Genomic DNA, 22,369 nt, shown 5'->3' with positions numbered 1-22,369 from the left:
AGAAATGAAGGCTACATTCGGAACAATGTTCAATGAAATATCCCCGATCAGTGAGGTGGGCGTTTTCCGCTGTATATGCCTGCCATCCATGAAAGGTGGATACTACATCGTGCACGCCATAGCACAGAAAACGACTGGAGACACGTTTGCACAAGCAATCGTTGTGCTCAAGCGCTGAAGAATGGCTACACGAGCTATAAAAGCACAAGCGGACTCGCAACAAAGCAGCTGTGCTAGCATTTCACTGTATTTTCCCACAGCACACCGCTGCACAGGTTAAACAAGCATGCGCGTCCATAAAGGCGAGCGCGAGAGGCGCGCATTGATCCATTCCGGCGATACCACGTAGAGCTCTTGATCATGGATATGATGCGAACACACGCATAACGCACCTTCTTCTTCTTCTGCCTCTTAATACATGGCAGATACACACACGGGGGGATTGGCCAGGGTGTAGTGGCATAAACAAGGAAATTTCCATAGGAGATTATGACAAAATTTTAGCACCATGCGTGAATGCTCTCGTAGCTTCTTTTTCGTTGTCCGCTCCATCGCGCTTTGAAAGTGGCTCACAGCACTTGCCCATTTGGCCTTCTTGCTTGAGAAAGCAAAAAGCGTCGGAACGAAGTCTGGGTGCCGCGGTGACATTCGAGGCCTTCCTGCCCATGAATAAAACATTTCGTGATAGACTGCACCACGACCGGCTTTATTACAAGTAATAAAGCCGGTCATGGACTGCACACGCATTTAAACACAATAGTACCTCGTCCGTACCTGTCACAAAGTGATTCTCGCAAAGTCTTGACGTGCTTGACGGTGCCCAACTGCGGCCACGATCGTCGAGCCGGCGAACTGCTTTTATCCACGCTTCACGTCGAAGGCTGTCCCGGGAAGCGCTCGGAAAGCGAAAAAATCCGAGTTTACTTCCCTTTACATATTGGGCATTGCTGCCGTATGCAACACATTTCGTAGGTATCGCCAAATGAGTCGCGCTGAACGCCCGACGGCTGCAGCAACGCACCCCGCGTAGGAAGCTGGTTTGTTTACACTTCCGCGGCCGGTCTCGAGTGGAGCGCGCGACACTTCCAATATGTTTCGCGACACCGCCGCCAGGGGATGGGCGCATGCGCAGTCGCGTCGTGAAAAAAGGCGGATTGTGCATTATGTTCTTGTTTTCATTAGTCAGTCCTCAATGTGTATGCTTTCACACACCATGCAAATTAACAGAAACTTATTCTTTTTGCCTGGATGATAGCTGTCTTCACTATTGCATTTACAAGTGTGACAGTGGGAAACATTTTTAGACAGTTCCCTGGAATGCCACATTATCTGGTGGAATGGTGGCAAAGACACAAAAAAATACTGCACAGGATGTCACTTGCAAAGCCCAGCGTGTTTCATTCATTGCCCTGTGTAAACTTATTTTTGTTAGTAGATCCTTATTTCTGAGGCTGAATTTTATAAATGCTTAATGTTTCTTTCTCTTTCTCTCACCTTCCATTGCTTATTCCTCCCACCTTTCTTTTTTATTCAATTTTTGCTATTCAGTCTCAAAAATCAAGGGCCCATTCTGTAAGACGCTAGTCAGTATTTTGTAGGCAGGCTTCTCCATACACACATGGGGTTAAGCTTGCATCTGGCATCAAACGACAGCTTGGCCTCTTTTTGCTGTGGCATTCTGGGTGTGCGGGGAAGTCCACTTACACAATACCAAATCGTGCAAGGCCTGGTGCACCTTTGAATGTATGTGCAAAAAAAATGGCCCTGAAAGCAGCATTGGAAGGCAGTGCTTAACACCACAAAAGAATAGAAACAGTAGCCGCAAAGGATGGCTCAATGGTGCCAAGAAGGTGAAAACGGGCTGGATTATTTTTTGTTCAGCTGCAGTGCCCAACTGCGGGTAGTAAGGACTTGACCACTGCAGATGAATACAATGAGGGGCATAGAGGCCTGCATTTTCAAGCATTTTTGTTTCTTTCTTGCCTTTATTTATGTTCATGGTTACATTATATACATGCAGATGTATTCTCTATTTGGGCTGCCTTCAGTGTAGTTTTTTTTTTATATATATAATTCTGTGTGTCTATGAAAAAAAATGGCATCTTTAATGTTTGATAAGGAACCAGTTGGGAAAAAAGAACAAAGGACCACAATGGATGCTCACAGAGTCTTGTGGTGTGTGCCTACCATAAGTTCTTTCGTCTTGTTTTTTTTTCCTACTGGTTCCTTCATCAAACGTGTGCCAACTAGTTCAGTTCTCAACTGTCCTGCTTGATTGATTGTTCTGCCAGACTGTCTACAAGATCATTGACCTTGGCTATGCAAAGGAGTTTGATCAGAGTAGCTTGTGCAACTCATTTGTTGGAACCCTGCAGTATCTGGTGAGTGCATTTCTGGCATCTTAGTGTATTTGTTGGTCTAATTCCTCATGTGTGGTAAACCGTCGGTTGTTGCATTGTTATCTATTTAGGCTACTGAATTCTATTAATTTCTTTGTTGATGGAGGAATAATAGCACTATGTTTGTTCAGTAGTCTAAAAAGTTGACTCTGCAGAACAGCATCTCTGGCACCAAATTAGGGCTTTTTGGTGGGATCTATTGAGCTCATAATTTTAATGTTTTGGCTTAAGCTGATTGTGTACATTCATGAGGAACGTAACTTTTTTTCTTGAAACCTGAGCATAATTTCTCACCCTAAACCAAAGGAATGGATGGTCAATCGCACTAACACTGCTGGACGAGCAAGCTTGTAGTCATTCAGGTTTCTTTTTATTACATACTTTCTTTCCGGTGTAAAAAAGTAAACATACATATGCAGAATGGTCTACGCTGCAAAAAACCTAATTTGATGTCCAAGAGATTTGTATAGAAGTAAATAAACATGCTTTTTTATAGTAATGGTAAGATGGTAGTCAACTATAACTCACAAGTTGGAACTGAAAAGGAAGGCTGCTTGTGCAAGTAGACTGCTACGATTCCAGTTGGTTTCACCTCCTCAGGAAGTACCTTTTTACTTTTTAAATTTTGTGGACACTTCACTCAGAGCTACTATATTTACTCGCAGATTGATTGCTTGATACATTGTATAGGTCAACCCTCTAACATCAGTATTCGGGAAAGTAAAAAAAAAATTAGAGGACACTTAAGCTTCGCCTTTAAGAGCGGAACGCAACAGCGTGTCGCAGCGCTGCCAAGGAGTCCACGGAATGCCATCGCCCGTTCGGTGCGACGCCTTGCCCGTTAGACAAATCACTTTGCTGCGTACGGTGAAACGGGCACGCGGAGTGGCAAACCACGTAGAAGCGCTGCCAGGCGCCTTGCCGAAATGCGTGGGACTCAAGTTGCAGTCATAGTTCATCGGCACATCGTTCTCGACAAACCCGATGCCTCGAAATAGCAGCATAGCTTCCGCGCTGAACGAGCGGGCAGCAAGCCGCAAGCTTCGTGGTGAACGCGCTTTGGATGTGCGCTGCGTTGTTCGCCGCTCACCGCGTGATTCCTGCATGCCCGCGCGGCCCCACTGCGCCCGAACGAGATGAGCGGGAGGCGCTGCCGTCGCGCGCTATCTGTTGGTACAGTGTCGTACATTGCGAGGAGGAGGAGGACTATTTTTCGCTCGCGGCCAATGCCGCCGCCGACACCGGCTTTTCTGCGACACAGGACCCTTAAAGGGGCTCTGAAGGGGGCTCTAATAAAGTTGCGGCATGCCTGGTATATTGAAGCACGCCACTTCACGAATAGTGTCCAGCAAGGATTTTTTAAATGCACTTTGTAGAAGCTGAGTTATCTGTAGTTAAAATTTGAATTTCAGCGTCTTCGCGCCTTTCCCTCTCTTCTCTCATCACTTTCTGCACGCTGGAAGGTAGGCGCTCCTTCGCCGACCCCCCTCTGGGAGTGGAGCTTCCCGACCCGCCAAAGCTAAGCGGCTTATTGGCCGCGGCCACGGTAGCTGCCTGATGTCTGGAAAAATCTAACCAATGGCCACCTCTCACCTTGTCTACGCAGATGCGGGGGACGGAGGAGGGTGTGAGCATGGAAAAGTCGCCGGGAAGGGCTCGCCAACTTTGACGCGTGATTGTGGGTCATCTGCTACGCGCGTGTAGAAGATTATTATTTGGCTCTGGTTTTCATGGCAACACAGTGCAGTGATTAAGTGAGTTAATGTGCTCTCCTCGGAAGGCGTTTCAGAGCCCCTTTAACGCTGTCGCGTTAAAAAGGAGAGAATGTTGTATTCATCAACTGTCGGAAGCTCTTCCTTGTAACATAACCTTGTGCACATAAGGCAGCTGGCACAGTGAACTATATGCTGGAGCTGCAGTGGTGCCATGAGAAACTGATCATCGCAGAGGCACTGCTGCTGCCTTCCCCAGTATATGATGCACTAATTTTCGACTGCACTGAAGTCGCGTGCTGTCACTAAGTTTTTTAGCTCCTCATACATAATATGACATAATGACAGCTGGCTTAAATGCTGCTGAGTTATTTCTATGACCTCATGGTCGGGAGGCATGACTTGCTGCATAGCGGAGCAACTAGGAGAGGTTGTGTCTTTACAACGGGGCTTCTGAACTGTGCGGCGAACTCTGTGATGGCGCGGTGGGGCTCTATTATCTTTGTTTTGTCCTTATGTGAGAATTTTTTGCAGGGCTGTCTTGAAAAAAGAGGGGCATGTGAAATATCTCTGCTGTAACAATGTTAGCAACTGCAGCAGTCTGTGAGGACTTAAGGTGAAAATGCAGGTCTTTGCGCAGTAGCATCTTTTGACGTCATTCTCCATTCCTTTTCAATGTTCATGCCTTTGTTTTTTTGCACAGGCTGGGATTTGCATATTGGTCGTTCATTATGTTTGGAGAGCGCATTGTTTAATAAAACAGATTGACCTATACATGAGTAAATATGGTATGATGGGTATCCTGTGTAAAGGCTCCCTGCACACATGACTCTAGCATTGATCATAATGTCTTTACTGGTAGCACTAGTGTCTCCTGGCTGATACTGGTAGTAGCCTAGTTCAGACTTCAGATTTCATCTTCAGATTTCAGAGTTCAGATTTTTATCTTCCCTTCTCTATACCCTTGGTTTTTCTTCAGCCGCGATGATCTGTGGCAAAAAAAAAAGACAATGTTGTGTTAATGGTTTGTGTGCAACAGAACTGACAGCACTTGATCAGGGGACTTTTTATTTTGGAAGAACCTTGGCTTTTATAGAATTCACATTAAGATTGTTTCGGAAAATGTGATTCTTTTCGCACTTCTAAGAGTATTTTAAGAGCTAGTGTGTGTGATCTCTAACTGCAGAACAGACCTGGCCTTGCAAGACTTTTCACCTACTTGTGAACTGTGCAAGCGCCTGCATCCATCAAAAACATTTATGTTATAGGTGTGGTAAGAAAAGACTTCTAATTCATGGGTGTAGCAACATAATTTTTTAGTGTTGAATAGTGCACTTATTATTATTACCATTGGTTCTTAGATTCATTGTCTTTCACTTGTGCAAGCCAAAACTAGTAGCAACAAAATTTGCAGCCTGTCACATTCAAAAGGGCTCAGTGTCAGTAGTGTTTTGGGTAATGTTTCTGGGGTGCCTCGTAAAACATGGACTGAGGTGAGGTCTAACCTAACTGGGATTAACCAAGCAGTCTTAATGACGAGCAATCTTAAAGACAGTCAGCAGGATTTAATTTGGCAGTGCTTCACTGTATTTTTAAAAAGATTGGTATTGTGGCGATTCCTCGAGTTCACTGATATTTACTCTCAGCGGGTTGGCATTACTGCAGTTTGCCTGCATCAGGAAGCAGGTGCCCCTGCATAGCCTAGAAACTTGAGCCTAAGTGACAGTGGAACTTCCTCTTTAGCAGAGTGTGTGCTGGCAAACTTGCTCCATTTTACCAGGCACCTGAGCTCTTTGAGAAGAAACCATACACTAGGGCTGTGGACCTCTGGAGCCTGGGAATTCTTGCCTATGAGGTCATCACAGGACAGCGCCCATTTTCTCCTACTGCCTCACCTGCACAATGGTAGGTGCAGAGGTTGCCACTTGCAGATTTGGGAGTGTAAGGGAGTGGGTTCGTGGGTGAAAGTGTGTGTGTGTGAGTGGGCATGCGTGCATGTCACATTCCACACTGTCACAGTATATATTGTTTGGCTGGTGTTTCTACTGTTTTTAGGTATCCAACAGGGTATTGCTGCATGTCTGAGTGACTAGTTTACATGCCTACCAGTGTTAAAGGGTCCATGACATGGTCCTTCTTCATATTGCAGTTTTGTACTTCAGTAACTAATACAAGAGCCTATGGTTCAATTTTCAAAATTTGAAATTTGAGTGCCCTGGACGCTCTGTATATTCCAAAAAGTGCGACCAAAATTCAGACTGGGAAACTCCTCCCACTGACTGTGACCACCATATTGAGCGCTCTCGTGGCGTCACAAGGGCATGCAAGGAGCAACGTCGCCTGCTATCGTTGCTGCAATACGTGCAGTGAGGTCTCTTGTCCCCTGTACTTCCGTGGGCGATCAAAGCAGTAGTCATTCCTCATATGTGAGTGACTGGTGCCGCAAAAGCGATTACAGTAACATAGTTTTTTTTTTTTTTTGCGGTATAGGTAGGGTCCAGTCACACTAGACCGCCAGTTGGTGGTTAGTGGGCTGGTCAGTATGCAGGTGCCGTCACTGACACACCTGTCTATCACACTAGACTAACGACGATGCCAGCACGACCAATGACTGCGTATCGTAGTGTAAAGAGTGAGCTTAGTGGGTACCAGGAGAGGGGCGGGGGGGCTAATTGGGATGACATTCTATAAACTTCAAAATTTTAAAACCTATTGGACCTCATGCTAGCCACGGTGACATGCGTGACGTGCGTGCATCAGCAAAGATGTTCTTTCACTCGGCGCCTGCGCATAGAACCGAGCGGTGAGGCAAGCGACATAGGCAAAAAACACCGCACGATGGTGCCACTTGTCGCTCGCCGCCATCACCTTGGCTTGTGTGTACCTTATATGCATTGAAAAAAGTGATACGAGTGAAATGAGTGGCTGCATTTTATATCCTCACACTTTAATATTAAGGGGTGGTGAATTTCCAGATTGTTGAGTTTCGGCCAACGGTGGACCGCCGGCCCCATTAATAACGAGACCTTATGGGTCTGAAGGATTCGTGTGTGCAATTTCAGCAGTTGCAGAGAGCGAATTCACGTTTTAACACATGCAAATAGCCGTCTAGCATAGTTTTAGCTACAATGACCTCAAAGCGACGACTGCCTACAATGCAGGACTTACGTACAATAAGGGAGAAGTGCCGATGTGACCCGGTCTGCAGAGCATGGGCTGAAGGCAGCTGGCAGCAATCGTCGGTGTTGACAGTGGACAATAAATTTGGCTGTTTTGATTAATGCAAGTGGTGTCCAAACGTATTTTTGGTAAAGCAATTTAAAATTAAGTATTGGTGACTTCGGAGGAAGCAGATAAAATTAGTGGGAAACACCAATCCTACGCAAAGCGTTTCCCAAGCAGGCGATGGCATCATTGGCGCTTATTGCTGTGCTATTGTAGTGTGTAAACGAGTAAAACTACAATTTATGAGCAAGAGTAGATAATATTTAAGATAAGGGGAGCCCACCTTGTGTTTTATGCCAAGCAGACTACCTGTACTGTTTGTGCACAGCTAACAACCTCAGTGCGGGGCTACACTTGTCATAATTGTCGCTTTCTTGTGGGACTTTGTGCATGCACAGGAAATGCTAAATGGTGTACTATTGAAGCGCTCATTTCAACGTTGGTGACTATTCGTCAGTGTAGGCAGTGAAACATTCGAGTCACGTTGGGTTCTTCCAGCGTTTTGGTTCCTGCAAGGGTTCTGTGGGCCGAAAGGAACGTATATTCGACTTATACGCACATACATGCAGCGGGAAAGCCATCGCATTCGGCCCTTTCCTTTGCTCCTTTTGTGCCGCAAGCTTACTTTGCCACCTTGTGATAATTTGAGTTTAATTATCAAGCCGGCGAATAGCGGACAAGAACTTGGTAGCCAGCAACAAAACACCGCGCCGTTCACGGCGCACATCGGCGAAGGCATGCATGGCGTGTGCCGCTTTTCACACATGGGAACACTTGACTGCTCAAAAGAAACCACACTCGTAAGGTACAAATAACATGCTTCTAAGTTTAAGTAATAAAGCAGGGGTCCATCGATTTGTTTCCTCAACAATCAGAAAACTGCCATCACGAGCAAGTCTGCTTTCCCCATGTTCACCACGCTCATGTAGTGAGGTGAAGGCTTCAGGAAAGGAAACACGGAAAATGCATTTTTGCCAAGCTAAAAAAAAAAAAACTTCGAGCGATTGCCGCCCATGGTGTGCATGCAAGCACTTCAATGCAGCCAACAGCGTGCATCAGATGAGGGGTGGGTATGCCCTAGTGACGTCAACGATCAGAGGTTGCCAGACCAGCAAGAAGTTCGCAAAAAAAAAAAATCGTTTTAAAGGTATCTACTACACAGAATCAACAGAAACTTCGGGGAATTGCAATTGAGCGTGCTGGGAATTAAATTCAATAAGCATGGTATGTGTGACAATAGACTGTCGTGGCCCCTTTAATTCTCCTCAGGATTCCTCTGGTACACAATAAGAAGAGTGGTGATATACGGGGAGACATAGCACTCACTGGAGAGCGAGTCTACTGGAGGACTCTGCCTGCAGAAACTTGCTTAACGAGGTGAGTAAGTTTCATTGAGTAACAGACAAGGGTGCTCTAGGTGCTGTGAAAATATAGATAACGCTGAACAAATAACAGTACTTTAGGGTTTTTTGTAGCCAGTCATCTGTAGTAGTGGCAGGAGCTTGTTGAAGCACTGCAGTAAGCTTATTGCAATTACAGCTGTTGAAGGATTTTTGTTGTCCCCATGTGTTCCGTAGAACAGACATCATTATTGTTCCACATGATTTTCTGTCAAGAAATCACTGAAGATTTTGTTTAAGGTAAAGTTCGAAAAAGTTAAACCTCTTGCAGCCTTCATTTTTCTCTGAACCTAAACACAATGCATGAGTGCTCGTAAAAATGCAAGTGGCTTACACTTTCATTGTTTTACTTGGCATCATGAACTTTGGGTTCTGCACATGGGGTCCCTAAAGTGGTTGAGACCTTTGTTTCAAAGCTTTCTGATGATGTTTTCAAAGAAACTGAAGCAGCCGTCATCATTTGCTTGAATTGTAATTGTTAGTTGCCATGTTTATTGAATTTTTCTTTGCTATTTGTAAGTGTGAGTAGTGCATATTTAAACATGGGCAAAATCTTCGCTATGTTCTGCATTAATGGGATGCTAAAAAACCTTCTAGTTCTTCAGTTGAGCAATAGCTGTTTGCAGTTTACAGCTGCTGCTGAAGACCCATTCAGCGTAGAACACAAGCAAAATTACATAGTTTTTGTCTCCACCAGTGGACCTGCTTTCCGAGGCAGTGGGCAGTATGTCAGTACTGTGGTGCTCAGATCAAGTCATGGAAAAGCATTACTTCTTGAAAGCATTACAGTTTCTGCTAAATTACTGTTGTCTTGGTGTTCACTCTTGCATTTTGTTTTCTTCTCGGCACAGTGTTTTCAAAGAGGATCTTGAAGAGTGGCTTCAAGTTTTACTTGAGTCACAGCCAGAAAAAAGGAGTCGCCGTGGTGGTTTAACAATATTCGAAATTCTTGAAAGGCTGCTTGCACGACCGGTGTGTTTCCTCTCTCTGTCTCTATTTTTTTGCCTGGTTGTGTTTAGGCACTCATGGGAAGAGTGTTTAGTGTCATGCTACATGTGGCTTCTTGGTCTTCAGTTTAACATACAAATGCTATGCTGTATAATACTATTCTATTAAAGCCTCATTTCAAGAAGATAGCTATATCTTGCTTTCAAGGAGCATTAGAATTTTTTGTACTTATTGTATGTTGTGTAGGCACTTGGATTTGGTCCTTCAGTTATTCTAGTTTTGAAGCAGTGGCAGAAGCCAAGATAAAGGAGATTTTTTCTTTACTTTAATGAATGTGTACAAAACAGCAAATTCAAAGGCAGTTGGAATCAGAAGTACACATTCTAAAAACCCCAAGAGCATAGAACTGTTTCCTAATTTAATGCAGAGAATGAGAGCATTATGACCACATAATGCTGGAAATAAATGCATAGCAAGAACAGCATTAGCTGGGGAGTTGGAAGGAGGCATGAAAAAAGGAAATGTTCCATGTGTGGTGCAAATGAGTGCTTCGCAAAAAGGTAGACATTTTTATGCATGCTGAAATGCATGCTACTTCCAGCTGAACAGTAAGGAAAGGTCCTGTTGCACTGTTGCAGCAAGCATTTGCAGTACCACTAGCCCACTGTGTTGCCACTCAGAAACGCATTTTATGGCCTCAAATGTCAGTTCATCTAGTCCTAGATGTCAGCAGGGAGCAGCATTGTTTTGAAGCTTAATATGGCCATTGGCTTCACCCTGCATACATAAGAAGTGAAAATATTCCCACCATTATCAAAGCAGCAGAGAGGTTTTAGTGCGTGTGTAGTAATTGGGGTTGTCTCAGTTTTCAGTCTAATGTTGTCAGCCCATCCACAAGTTCTTCGAAAATTAATGAAATAAAGGAGAGTTCCAGCTTAAGAAAGGCACTTTAGATTAGGAGGTAACAGCTGGGGTATGGCCCATAGGAATGCATGTAAACAAAAACTTTCTAAGTAGTTTTCCTCAGTTCAGAAAACTACTTAGAGAGAATGACCTATGAGGTCATTCCTTCATTAACAACGGCCAAGTACATCTCAAAGCAGAATATTCAGGTGTAGAACTTCGTTTCAAAGCCAATTTATTTTTAAAACGCTACAATATGTGCATGCCAGAGTTGTTGGGGCACCGGGTAGGAGCACGGCACATAGATATAGATGTAAGCAAAACTTTCTAAAGTTTTCTTCTCATATTGCAGTGCACCTATGAAGGTGGCCATTCGTTAACTACTGTCAAGTACTTTTAAAAAGGGTATGAAAAAGTATTTGTCATTTCAGAGCTGGAATTTTTTTTAAACCATGCCGAGAGAGAGAATAAACTTTATTTGTTGAACATACCTGCCTCGGGGTCTAGGCACTCAGTCAGCTTAGGGTTTCTCCGAATCGCTTAAGCTTCTCATGTAGTCTGGCATGCCGCTGTGTGCATTACATTTGTTCACAGGTACTTTCATTTAATCTAGACATCTTAGCTGGCGCTGCATGGAAGACGGTCGTCAAAGAGCATAATAAGCTTACCGAGCTCCGTAGCAGACAATGGTGGAGACGATACCCGTGGCCACCTCCACTGACTGTGAACGCCCCGTGTTATAAACATGATTTTGGTCTTTACAGAATTTATACAGCGATAAAGTATTTTATATAGTCGGTGCTATCAGATTTTTTGTCATTGTCTTATTTCATTATATTTTTATTCTGTTTTATGACCCAAAGCTAGTTTAGGAGCTGAATAAAAAGAAATAATGGTTTTTTCTTTACTTTAAATGTGCCGTGTCTTAATATATACTTAGCGCAAAGAAGCTAGTCTTTTAAAGTTGCTCGTGAACTTGCAGTTATTGCCCTTTTTCAGACAGTACACATCTTCTGCATTACAAATATGTTAGTTGTGTCAGCTTCATTCGAAAGTGACACCTCGACCACGGACTTCTTGTCACAAACCCTTGAACGTGCCACTGGCGTGCACACTACCGACCAGTTGCTGCTCACTGAAAGCGGAAAAGTTGCAGACATCCAGTATATAAAAGATCACTGTGCACGGTTACAGGTAGGTGAAATCTCGTCTCCTCACCACTGCCAGAGATGAAAGTGTTGGGCTAGTGCTTGAGCATACACATACAGTACATTTTTTAACTCTTTTGCTAAAGAGATTCCTGTGTTGAATGAGGACATTGGATTTAATCATCATATACTGTCTGTGCCCTGAAACAGCCTAAAAAAGAAAAAAGAAAGATGCTAATTTATTTCTAAGTGAACTCAGGTGCATGAAATGCTTCATCTCTGAATTAAGTCAGAAACGTACTGTTGGATGATTCAACGTAGCATAATCTATGGAAGAGTACAAAGCACTGAGGAGTTTACTGACTGATGACTGTGATTTTTGCTAACTGTCTTTGTTTAAGTATTTACAGTCTAAAACTATTCCATTGGCAGTGATGGCAACATTAAATTCTGCTTCTAAGATTGGTCCTGCTGGTGTGTCTTACAACGCACACAACATAGCCTTATGTATAATGTACATCTCGTATTCTTTCCAATGGATACGTAGATTTGCAGAGATGGTCACTTTCATGATTCATTTAAGTTCGTAAAGCTTTTTATTAATGCATTCTGTGGTCTTCCCTATACATTTTTTGCCACAAATGAGGCAGATATCTACCACATTCTAAGCACACACACATTAAATAATGCTAATGCACAGTGGTGTACTCACCTCCGGATAGACTTCCTTACTTGTCTCAGTTTTCAGGTATGAAAGGAAATCTAGCTCTAATATAGCTTACCTTCATGCTGTCTGTAGTTTGTATGTAATTTTTTAACATCTATTCATTGAGTGTTGTTACAGTGAGAAAAAAATTGATTACAAAAATCACACCAGGTTCTTCCAGCACCAACTAGGGCAGGCACTCTTTGAACATCCACTTCTGTGTAAATTTCTAAGCAAATCATCAACCTACAAAGCTGCGAGGCTACTGTGAAGTTGTTTTAAGCTACATTGACAGCCTGGGAACATTGTTGTTTTAGAATACCTCTTGCACTGAAATGGAAAAGCTCATAGAATTTGCCTTGTATATAACTAATGTGTACTACTGGAGACAAAAGTTTCCAGAATGTGTTAGCACCACCTGAGTTGCATCACTTTACCACCTAGAAGTCCAGCATCGTGCTGCCAAAATCACACTTGGCACTATTAGTTCGTGGTCATGGGATGCTCATTTGACAGCTTATGGGGGAAGAGGGTCTTTAAAACAAACGTTTACTTTTGTTTTAGTCACAACTATCAAATCTTCAAGGAACATATATTTTTGCATTCTAATTCGAAATGTCATTTAATTTTAAGTAAAACAAGTCCTTGCACACTTATGTAATATATTGTTTAGCTTTTTGCCGACAGCTGTCAAGAAATTTTGCTACTGGAAGCTCTGTAATGTGCATGTCATTGGTTTCTCTTGCCATCAAGGTATGAAATAAGGCTAGAATTATCATTGTACCTATCGTAGAAGTTGAGCTGTTTGTTTGAAGTTGTTTCTTCAGAACAGGAATACAAAATTTTCTTCCCATTTTTGAAGTCGCAACTTCTGAACCCTGTAGCTAACTTGTGTGATAGGTAAGATGATAATTTTAGCCTTATTCTATACCTTGATGGCAAGAGAAACCAATGACATGCATTTTACAGAGTTCCCAGCAGCAAAATTTTTTTAAATGCTTCTGGCAGAAAATTAAATAATATATTACATAATTGTGCAAGGACCTGTTTTACATAAAATTATAGAGCATTATTTGGAATCGTCACAAAAAAAAAATACTTGTTCCCTCTAGATTTCGTTAATGTGACTTTGTTATTAAAAAATGTTTTTGTATGGCCCTCTTCCCCCTTATATGTGTGGCGGCTTTCTCTTCCCTGGATCTGGTGTGAGCAGCAGTGCTTAATGATGAGTCAAGAAGCTACCATGCCTCACAGTGTTGGCTGCTTTTCTAGTTATGCTTCACTAATGCCTCCACTCCAAGGTAGGCAGCGCTGGCTTATCTGTATGCAGATAAGTGACGCACTGGCTGAGCATCGTTTCTTATCCTAAACCAAAGGAATGGAAGGTCATCGCACCAACCCTGCTGGATGAGCACCATTATGGGGCCAAAATTTACACCCCAAGCACGCACTCTCTAGCTGAGTGCTGGAACCTGTGTTGACCAGCTTATTTTAGTCATATGAAGCGACAACTATAGCCATTGGGGACTGAAATTTTGAACAAAATGCATTTTATCAATCTTTTCAAGCTATGTGATACCTATGCTGCACTCACAAAGTATAAAGCACAAGGTGCGCATGGCCTTGAGTTTATTCTTGATGATGGTGGTGGTGGGTTTTTATGGCGCCAGGGCATCTGTGGCCAAAGAGCACCATGGCACGAGGTATTTTCTTCTACTCAAGGTGGGGTCAGAGACCCATTTCCCACCCTAAATAAGCCGAGCACCAGACCAGAGGAAAGCTTGTACTCATTGTATCACCGGTGGGCACCCGGTGGCACTGGGGATCGAACCCCGCACCTCCCGCATGTGATGCGGCCGCTCATACCACTAGGCCACCGCTGTGGTCTTGAGTTTATTAATGTCACTTCTTTGTTTCTGGTGCCTCCTGTCTATATCGATAATCCAGTGTTTTTGAGGAACCCCCAATGTGGAGTAGATTTGTAATGAGAGAGTAATTACTCGTTAGCATCCATCCGAGCACAGCCATATGGCTACAAAGGAAAGCTATATAGAAGAATCTTATTCTTTGGTTTGCAGTTCATCTTGAATTATATATGCTGGCCATTTGAACCAAGGATGAACAAACATGTACTTGCTGTCAGATCAGCACATTTAAAACAGGAGTAGTGACTCAGTACTTTTACAGTACCGTAGTAATGTTTTTAGAGGCTGCTGTCTAATCTTGCCAGTCAAGGCAGTGCTTAAGCTTGGTTTCCCCAGCACATTATCTTTCCAGTATGAGAGGGAAGTTGTCAGAAGCCCAAGAAAGAAACAGGCTAAGAATGATGACAGTGTTAATTGTGCTGGCAACCTGAAAAGCGAATGTGCCTTGGATGCTTCAAATTTCATGCAGTCCTAACAAAGCAGGGAAATAAGCCATCATACAGGTTTATTCAACAGCCGAGTGCAAAACACTTTCTGCTTGAAACCCTAACATTTACTCACCTTAAGGCTTGATTTATTCACCTTAAGCCCCATGCCTTTTCGGTCGGACTTCTGGCATGCAGGAATCTGCAGACGTGATGCTCTACCTCATAGACACCTCGGATGACTCTGGCAAGGAGCAGCAGTCAGCATGGCTGGAACAGCTTCATGGTTGCACTACTCGTCTGTCAGACAACCGTATCTACTTGAAAAGCCAAGAGGTCAGGCGGGAGTGGGCTCTGGCTGTCCACACCATGCGTCAGTCAATGCGTACATTCCAGAATGTTCCACGTGCCTTCCACAGTTTTCAGTGAGCATTTCTGTCTTCTTTTTGTGTGTTTTCTCCTAGGCACGAGAGAGAGGGTGGGATGGTGTGTCTTGCTATAGACGACAATGGTTGTGTGAGGGAGATGCAGTGCAATGGAGATGGCACAGGGAGGGGAGGAAGTGCACTGTGATCACGAGGTTTTGTTCATATGAGCGCTGCCTAGTTATGCCAGGAAGAGACACTTATGGCTGCCCCTATGTAAGGGCCATTTTGTTGCTAAACCACACAAATTAATGTCTGTGGCTCAACTTTTTTTTTTTTTTTCATAGTTGTTCTTTGCTATCTTTTTTTTATTTATTTATTTGTATTACTGCCAGTCTCTGGTTGAGACCTTAGCAGGTGGGCATTACATGCATCAGATTTAACAGGTGATGATCAGATTACTCAAAGCAGCTCTGCCAAGAGAACAGTAACCTAGGCAATTCATGCTGCACTGCCGCCGTGGTGGCTCAGTAGTTATGGCACTCGGCTGCTGACACGAAAGACGCGGGTTTGACCCCGGTCGCAGCAGTCGAATTTCGATGGAGGCGAAATTTTAGAGGCCCGCGTACTGTGTGATCTCAGTGCACGTTAAGAACCCCAGGTGGTCGAAATTTCCGGAGCCCTCCACTATGGCGTCCCTCATAGCCTGAGTCACTTTGGGACGTTAAACCCCCCAAAACCACAAAAATTCATACAGCACAGAAAACTGAACAGATTTGCACAAGTAACTTACAAAAAAAGGACACATACAAGTTCAAAAACGGAAACATAAGCATAACAGACCATCCACTACATGACATACTTGCTGTCTGTTTTTACCTGGTAAGCAGTGACCTTGAAATTTGACCCAGATGGCATCATTGCAGTCCTGAGCTCAGGGTCTTATTCATAAGGACCACATGCACTTTCGGTTCTATTTGCTTTTTTGAGAGAACAAAGCTTTATGTCAGGGCATGCATGAACCCAAATATCAAAAGTCTCTGACCCACAGATTTTTAGGGGGTACTTCATCTCTGGCACCTGCCACCAGCCACCCAGAAGCCTGCAATTTCTTTGTGCCACAAGGTCAACTTCAATTTTTCGTCTTCATGACTTCTGAGCTTGGAGCCTCTTAAAAATAATATACACTTTTAAAACAGAAAAAAATTGTAAATTATGGGGTTTAACATCCCCAAGTGACATATGGGCTATGAGGGACGCTATAGAGGAGGGCTCCGGATTAATTTAGACCAACTGGGGTTCTTTAATGTGCACTGACATCGCGTAGCACACGGGCACCTTTTGCATTTCACCTCCATCACAACGAGCCGCTGCGGCCAGGACTCCGGCTGAGTAGCCGAGCGCCCTGACCACTGAGCAGGATAGCAAGCATTATATGTGTGAACATGGGGAATTAATTTTCAGAGATAATGCAGTCTGCAAAAACTTGTCAATGCTGTTGTAATCAGTGTAAGGGTGGGGGTCAGAACTGATAATAAGAGCTAACACGCTAAGGATAACACAAGTCTTTTGTCCATGGGTACCACATACAGTTTCTCTTCTGGTTTTTCAGTGTCATATTTTTCATTTTCATGTGGTTCACTCTCAATAATTCAAATTCGAAGGGGACTGAAAATTTATTTCAATATTGAGATCAAATTAACAGAAGGCTTTTTATTTTTTAATACACTTGTTGTTGATGGGACCAAAGTATAAATTCAAATGTGCCATATGTTTTAATTAAGCAAGTTTTAATTAACGGGAGTGCAGTATATTTTCACTGTAAGGATTTGTACATTATTTGCTTAGTCTTCATGGGGAAGTGAGGGTGTATGAAGAGTAATATGCCATCAGTGGAAGTCTGCAGAATGTTCCCAGACTTTGCACAGGTTGAATAGAACTGGGTGCTGGTAGAGTGAAAGTTTATGGATGGTATTCTATTGTAATCTTATCTGTCTGCAAGAAAGTTTATGTGATAAAAAGAAATGTTGTGAAGAGAGTGAGGCTATTGTCATGTTGCTAACGACACTATTGATGTCATGAGAGATAGAAGAGCTGATGGATAAGCAGGTAAAAATTATTTTTATGGCAGATATTCTGGGTGTGTCATCACATCACTATGCATGTACTGTGTCCGCCACTCATTAACATTACTCTTTGCATGATCTTCATCTGCTCTATGCATATCGGCATAAATGTGGATTAGAATATCTTGTTTTGGAGTATTCAAACTAGCTCTACTGCTTTGCTGTCACTTGAAGCATACACTCGTGTGGTGATGTATTTTATGTGGCATCAGATTGAATGGCATTCCGTTATGAAAGAAGGGTTGTGTGATAGATGATTCATTGCTGCCGTTTTTGACCATTTGTGACATTTTATGCTGTCCCATTCTGTTTTAGGACCATGATTTTAGCTTGAAATGCAGCAGTTGTACCTGTTACCCTGTTGTCTCACTTTGGGAGAGAATGAAATGTAGTTGCTGCATTGAGAAGCAATTCACTCCTTGAATTGCAATGATTCCTTAAATGGGGTGCCAACGTATGACCATGTTGTCTCTTCGGCTGTGCCCATAGTACCTTTCGCTTAGGCTTCAATCGTTCCAACCCACCAGCAATAGAAAAATTGTGCACAACACATGGCCTGTGGCGTTCCTTGTTGCTTGCACTTTGTTCTCTCCCTACTCTGCAATCAGTGTAGGTAGGCTAGAAAGGGCTTCTTTACAGGAATGAGGTGTGGAATGTAATAGCCTTTTTTTCTACAGGGCATACTTGAGCTCAGAGATTCCTGCACTGCAGAAGGCATTGTCAAGCATTCATGTTGAAGTGAACAAGCTCACAGCCATGATGAAAATTGTGCATGAAAGGCAAGTTACTTTCTCTCAAAAATGCGCTGCTTGTCAGCTCTCCAGATAGTCCGACTTTTTCTGTTTGTCAACTTGTCCGAAAAGAATTTGTGCAGAATTTCTGTAGAAATATCTGGTCCTTTTTTTTTTGCATTTTTAGTGGCGGTAAGTACCTTAATGCCCTTAATTCATGGACATAGGCACACAGTGTCCATGTGTCATATTCTAAGTCTAGGACACAGGCACTTTAGCACAGTTGGTTTTTGCTTTCTTTATTATTATTTTTTAATTTAGAATAATGCATTAGGGTGTAGTTTTGTCTTTGCTTCAGAGCAGTTTTGGCATGGTCGCTGATGGCTGTGAAAGGGTCACAAAACGTTATTTGCAGGTCTGTGTGTTTCAGTCCTCCACCACTATCCACTCGGGATGGCGTTCGCTACATCACTCAAAAGGTGCCACTAGCACTAGTGGTCAGCTTCCACATTTCAGAAAAAAAGGGCAGAAATGAGGGTGTCATTTAAATATAAAAAAAAAAATAGAACTTGGCTGAGCATCAGTAGCATTGCACTTTCTGCACCGAGATGGCCTTTGCAGCCTCTAACTCGCCAGTGCTGCTGAGAGGGGATGGAGGCCACTGAAAATAAAGGAACACTAGCCTTTCGTGACAAGATTTTTTTTGGCTTAAAATGCCTGGTTTGCATAAGTGGCTCTTCCCTTAGCAGTATAAAATAATTAGACAAGCACATGTGCTGTAGTGTCCTTGTGTGTAAATGAAACTTGTGTCTCATCAAAGCACTGTGGACAGCCATATGCCCAGCATTGTGATGATAGATAGGAGTGCATGTCACCCTTCAGACTGTTTTATCTTCACATGTGCATGTTTTAACGTGTAACTCCTTTGGCAAGCATAGTGCCACATGACCAATGCACATGCTTGTCGATGAATTTCATTGATCTTACTGTGTACGCATGCGCACCTTGCCGATTGTTCAGCCTGTTGTTGGATAGATTGACAGCTCAACATAGCTTCAAGGGCACTGAAAAGACATCAGCCGTGTACTTTTTTAAAGCATTCTTCAGGCTGTATGAAAGACAGTGTACATTCAGCACTACAACAGGTGTCCTGTTATTCATGGATTTTGTTTGCTTACGCAATGACTCTGGCTACTTTTTCTTTATGCTTTTCAGCATTCTTTCACAAGTTCGCAGTACAAAATATCTTGGATAGCCTTCCGTACTCAGTTACTTAAGGGGACACTGAGGAGAACCCTATCAAAATTTTTTTTTTAGCAATATCTGATAGTTCGGCATTTCATGGCTTTGATGACGCTTGTCGGGGAGCGAAAGATGCATTTATTTAAAAAAAATTTGAATTCGAAGTTGAAAAATTTTTTCCCGCCGCTCCGATTCAAACTCGAGAACTCTTATGACGACACAGAACGGAGTGACGTGAAACCTGACGTAAACAGAGACTCCGTGATTTCTGGTGGCTAGCGGTGCGATCTAGCAGCTGCCGAAATGAAAGCTACCGCCGCCGCACGTTGAAGGCATCTATCGGGGGTCGCCACCGTCGCTTCGTTTACGTTTGCACCGGCGTCTTGCCAGCGTTACGATGGATCCCGTTTCTGAACCCGACGACGTAGTTCTCGCAAAAACTCTGGCCTGCATTTCAGCAACCTCAGCCCTACAGAGCGTGCGATGTTTTTGAGGGAGCACGGTTAGGTTAGGCGCCGGTGGGTGGTTTCCCCCTTCCTCAGAGAGCAGGCGTTGCAAACTAAATATCATAACCCCAGTACGGGGAATCGCAAGGGGCCAGGACAAGGTCGGCGAGGCTGGCCGGGGCTTTGGGGCCAACGGATTGTGATTCCTTGAATGGCGTGGTTGCATGGTGCAGCAGGCGGCGTCGAGGTCTCCCACGGTTGCAAGGGCCAAGTTATTTATTTATTTTTTGCCACAAAAAAACAAATGGGTGCTCGAGGGCGGTCGTGTTTAAAGTCGGCGGCTTGAAACCAAAGCCGGCGCATGACGCTTCAACGGCTTCCGCTAGATCCAACGGGTCCACTGGATCTGGCTCTCTCGCCAACTTGCATGTACCTTCAGATATGTACTGTGAATGGATTAAAATAGCCGAGCTCGAAAAGAACAGCTCCGCCCAACTGCCGCAGCTATTGAATATAACACACAGCTCGCCGCGGAGCCAAATCAGTCTGGCCGGGCCGGCGGCAGCTGGCGCACTCGGCACGAAATAGATACATGCTCAAATCTCACTACATGCTCAGATCTCCCCGCCAGTGCGGACAGAGTGCGCCGAAGCCGCCGAACGCGTCGGCGGTCAAGCGCAGTTAGAGTATAGAGGGTCTCGCTTTGACCGACGTGACTTCGCCGTGCAGCGCGCGCGCGCGCCTCGCCGCAGCATAAACGCGCCTTAACAGAGCCTGCGCTTAACCGCTAACCAACGTATTCGGCGGCGGCATCCATGGGAGCCACTGAAACCCCCCGCCCACTCACTGAATAAAAGAAAAGAATTCCAGTGCCGAGGTTTGTAATCGAACCAGGGCCTTCGGCGTTTGAGGCGGAAACGCTACCGCTCCGCCACGACGGCTCAAGTTACAGCCGTCAATAAAGGCGCATCTAGTGAATGCACTCTTGTAATGCAGAAATCTCCGCGCTTTCGCTAGGTATATCCTGGCCTAACAGAGCAAGGCCGTCAGCAATTTTTCTGAACTGCCTTGTACCTTGGCTCCCATCCCTAACAAACGATTTCCGTGAAGTAGTTTGAAGTTGACTGGCACAGCCGGGAATGTTTCGCCGTGCAAGCGTGCGAATACACAAGTGCTGCCTTGTGCGATCACCGACCATTGTGCCATCATAGCTTTTCATCGACCGTGGCGATAATCTGACAAGCCTCAACAGGCTCCTTCAAAGGTTAACTAGCACTTGAAGCGGCATTTGGAGTTCCTCTGCTGTTCGGCGCTTGTAAATCGAAGCGCGTCAAAAACAAAACCACAGGGCTCGCAAAGCTCATAGACGCGAAGCGCCATAACAAATCGAAACTCTCCTGGCCGCCTGTGGCGCCGCCAAGCATCCGTTTTCTTTGCTTCCAACATTCAGGTTGTCTTTTGCCTGCCTTCCTTGTGTGATAAAAGTGCACTATTGGTTTTAAAACAAAACTTACTTCACTACTGATCTGCGCAACCTACCTTTGTCAGCCTCAGAGATTCGCGATATCAAGTAGGATGGAAAATTCCTCCAAGGTGGCGTGTCTTGTCCTATGGCGTCACCACGCTTGTACTTGCGAGATTGGCCTGTTGTGGCGATACCTGTATTTTGGTTCTTGGTATTTGCTACCTTACAAGAGCTTTGTTTTCAGTAAGAGCGGCGTTTTTGTGATCAGGAGCTGGTATTCTATCGATACAAGCCAAATTCAATTTCTCCTCAGTGTCCCTTTAATAGTGCCTTCTGCCGAGAATTTCTTCCGTCTAGTTCTTTTGTCTTTCTACACTGCAGGCTTCCAAGATGCACGGATGAGTGTTGGTATAAATCATATGCATGTTTTTGTCGTAAGCTATTTTTTGTGATCCTCTTTCAGCTACACTAAAGACATGGCATGCCTGCAGGAGTGGATCAATCTATGCTCAGTCAAAGGTTCGTCAGTCATTATTTTTACTGCATCTGTGCAAAGTTTTGTCAATTATATTATGTTATCATCATTAAATCACTGACCAACTGACACTTGAACTCTCATTCAAGTAAAACAGTAGACTCTCAGTAATTCAGACTTTGAAGGACCAGAGATCTTTGTTTCAATTATCGGAAGTGCACCTTAATGTCGTCCAAGAGCAAATGTGATTTGCTTAATGGATATCTATAGCTCACTTGATAGAACACCGTATGTGACGTATGGAAGTCATGGGTTCGGATCCCACTGAGGGCGTGTGGTTATTTCATTTTTCTGCTTCCTATCAGTTATCTCTCAGTCATAAAATGTTTATGCTACTAATTGCCCTTTGATCAAGACCACAGATTGAAAAAAAAAAAAAATTCAGAGACTATCTCTTTGTAGATGGTAGGTGAAGGCATGAAGTGCACTGCAGAAAAGGCATATCCTATTCTAGGATGGCTCATAGATACTGATAGCCACACACGAGCGTTGGAGTTTGTCCTTCATCAGCCACTTTTCTTTCCTTGGCTTTTCTTCACGAACGACAGTGCGCCCGGCTTTCTTTGCCACTCTTTATGTATGGCAACCTGCACAACCAGCGCTCGCCATGTACTGAAGAAGAGGGTATGGTGCCGGCAGGTGCTTCACATAACAATGGGACATTTGCC

General features: G+C 43.9%; 1 protein-coding gene across 2 annotated transcripts in view; it reads left to right on the top strand.

The window, feature by feature from the left end:
* LOC144115361 (inhibitor of nuclear factor kappa-B kinase subunit alpha-like) overlaps positions 1–22,369 on the top strand; it is a 55,549-nt gene that overhangs the window by 5,355 nt on the left and 27,825 nt on the right. For both annotated transcript variants that reach the window (XM_077649719.1, XM_077649720.1), the window contains 8 exons: positions 2,292–2,381; positions 5,892–6,016; positions 8,606–8,713; positions 9,588–9,708; positions 11,587–11,781; positions 14,990–15,216; positions 17,960–18,061; positions 21,630–21,685. In XM_077649719.1, the coding sequence (XP_077505845.1) occupies positions 2,292–2,381; positions 5,892–6,016; positions 8,606–8,713; positions 9,588–9,708; positions 11,587–11,781; positions 14,990–15,216; positions 17,960–18,061; positions 21,630–21,685 (1,024 nt within the window). The remainder of the gene's footprint in view (positions 1–2,291; positions 2,382–5,891; positions 6,017–8,605; positions 8,714–9,587; positions 9,709–11,586; positions 11,782–14,989; positions 15,217–17,959; positions 18,062–21,629; positions 21,686–22,369) is intronic.

This window comes from Amblyomma americanum, chromosome 1 (assembly GCF_052857255.1).
Source record: "Amblyomma americanum isolate KBUSLIRL-KWMA chromosome 1, ASM5285725v1, whole genome shotgun sequence".
Taxonomy (NCBI): Eukaryota; Metazoa; Arthropoda; class Arachnida; order Ixodida; family Ixodidae; genus Amblyomma; species Amblyomma americanum.
This window is presented reverse-complemented; position numbering and strand designations above follow the sequence as displayed.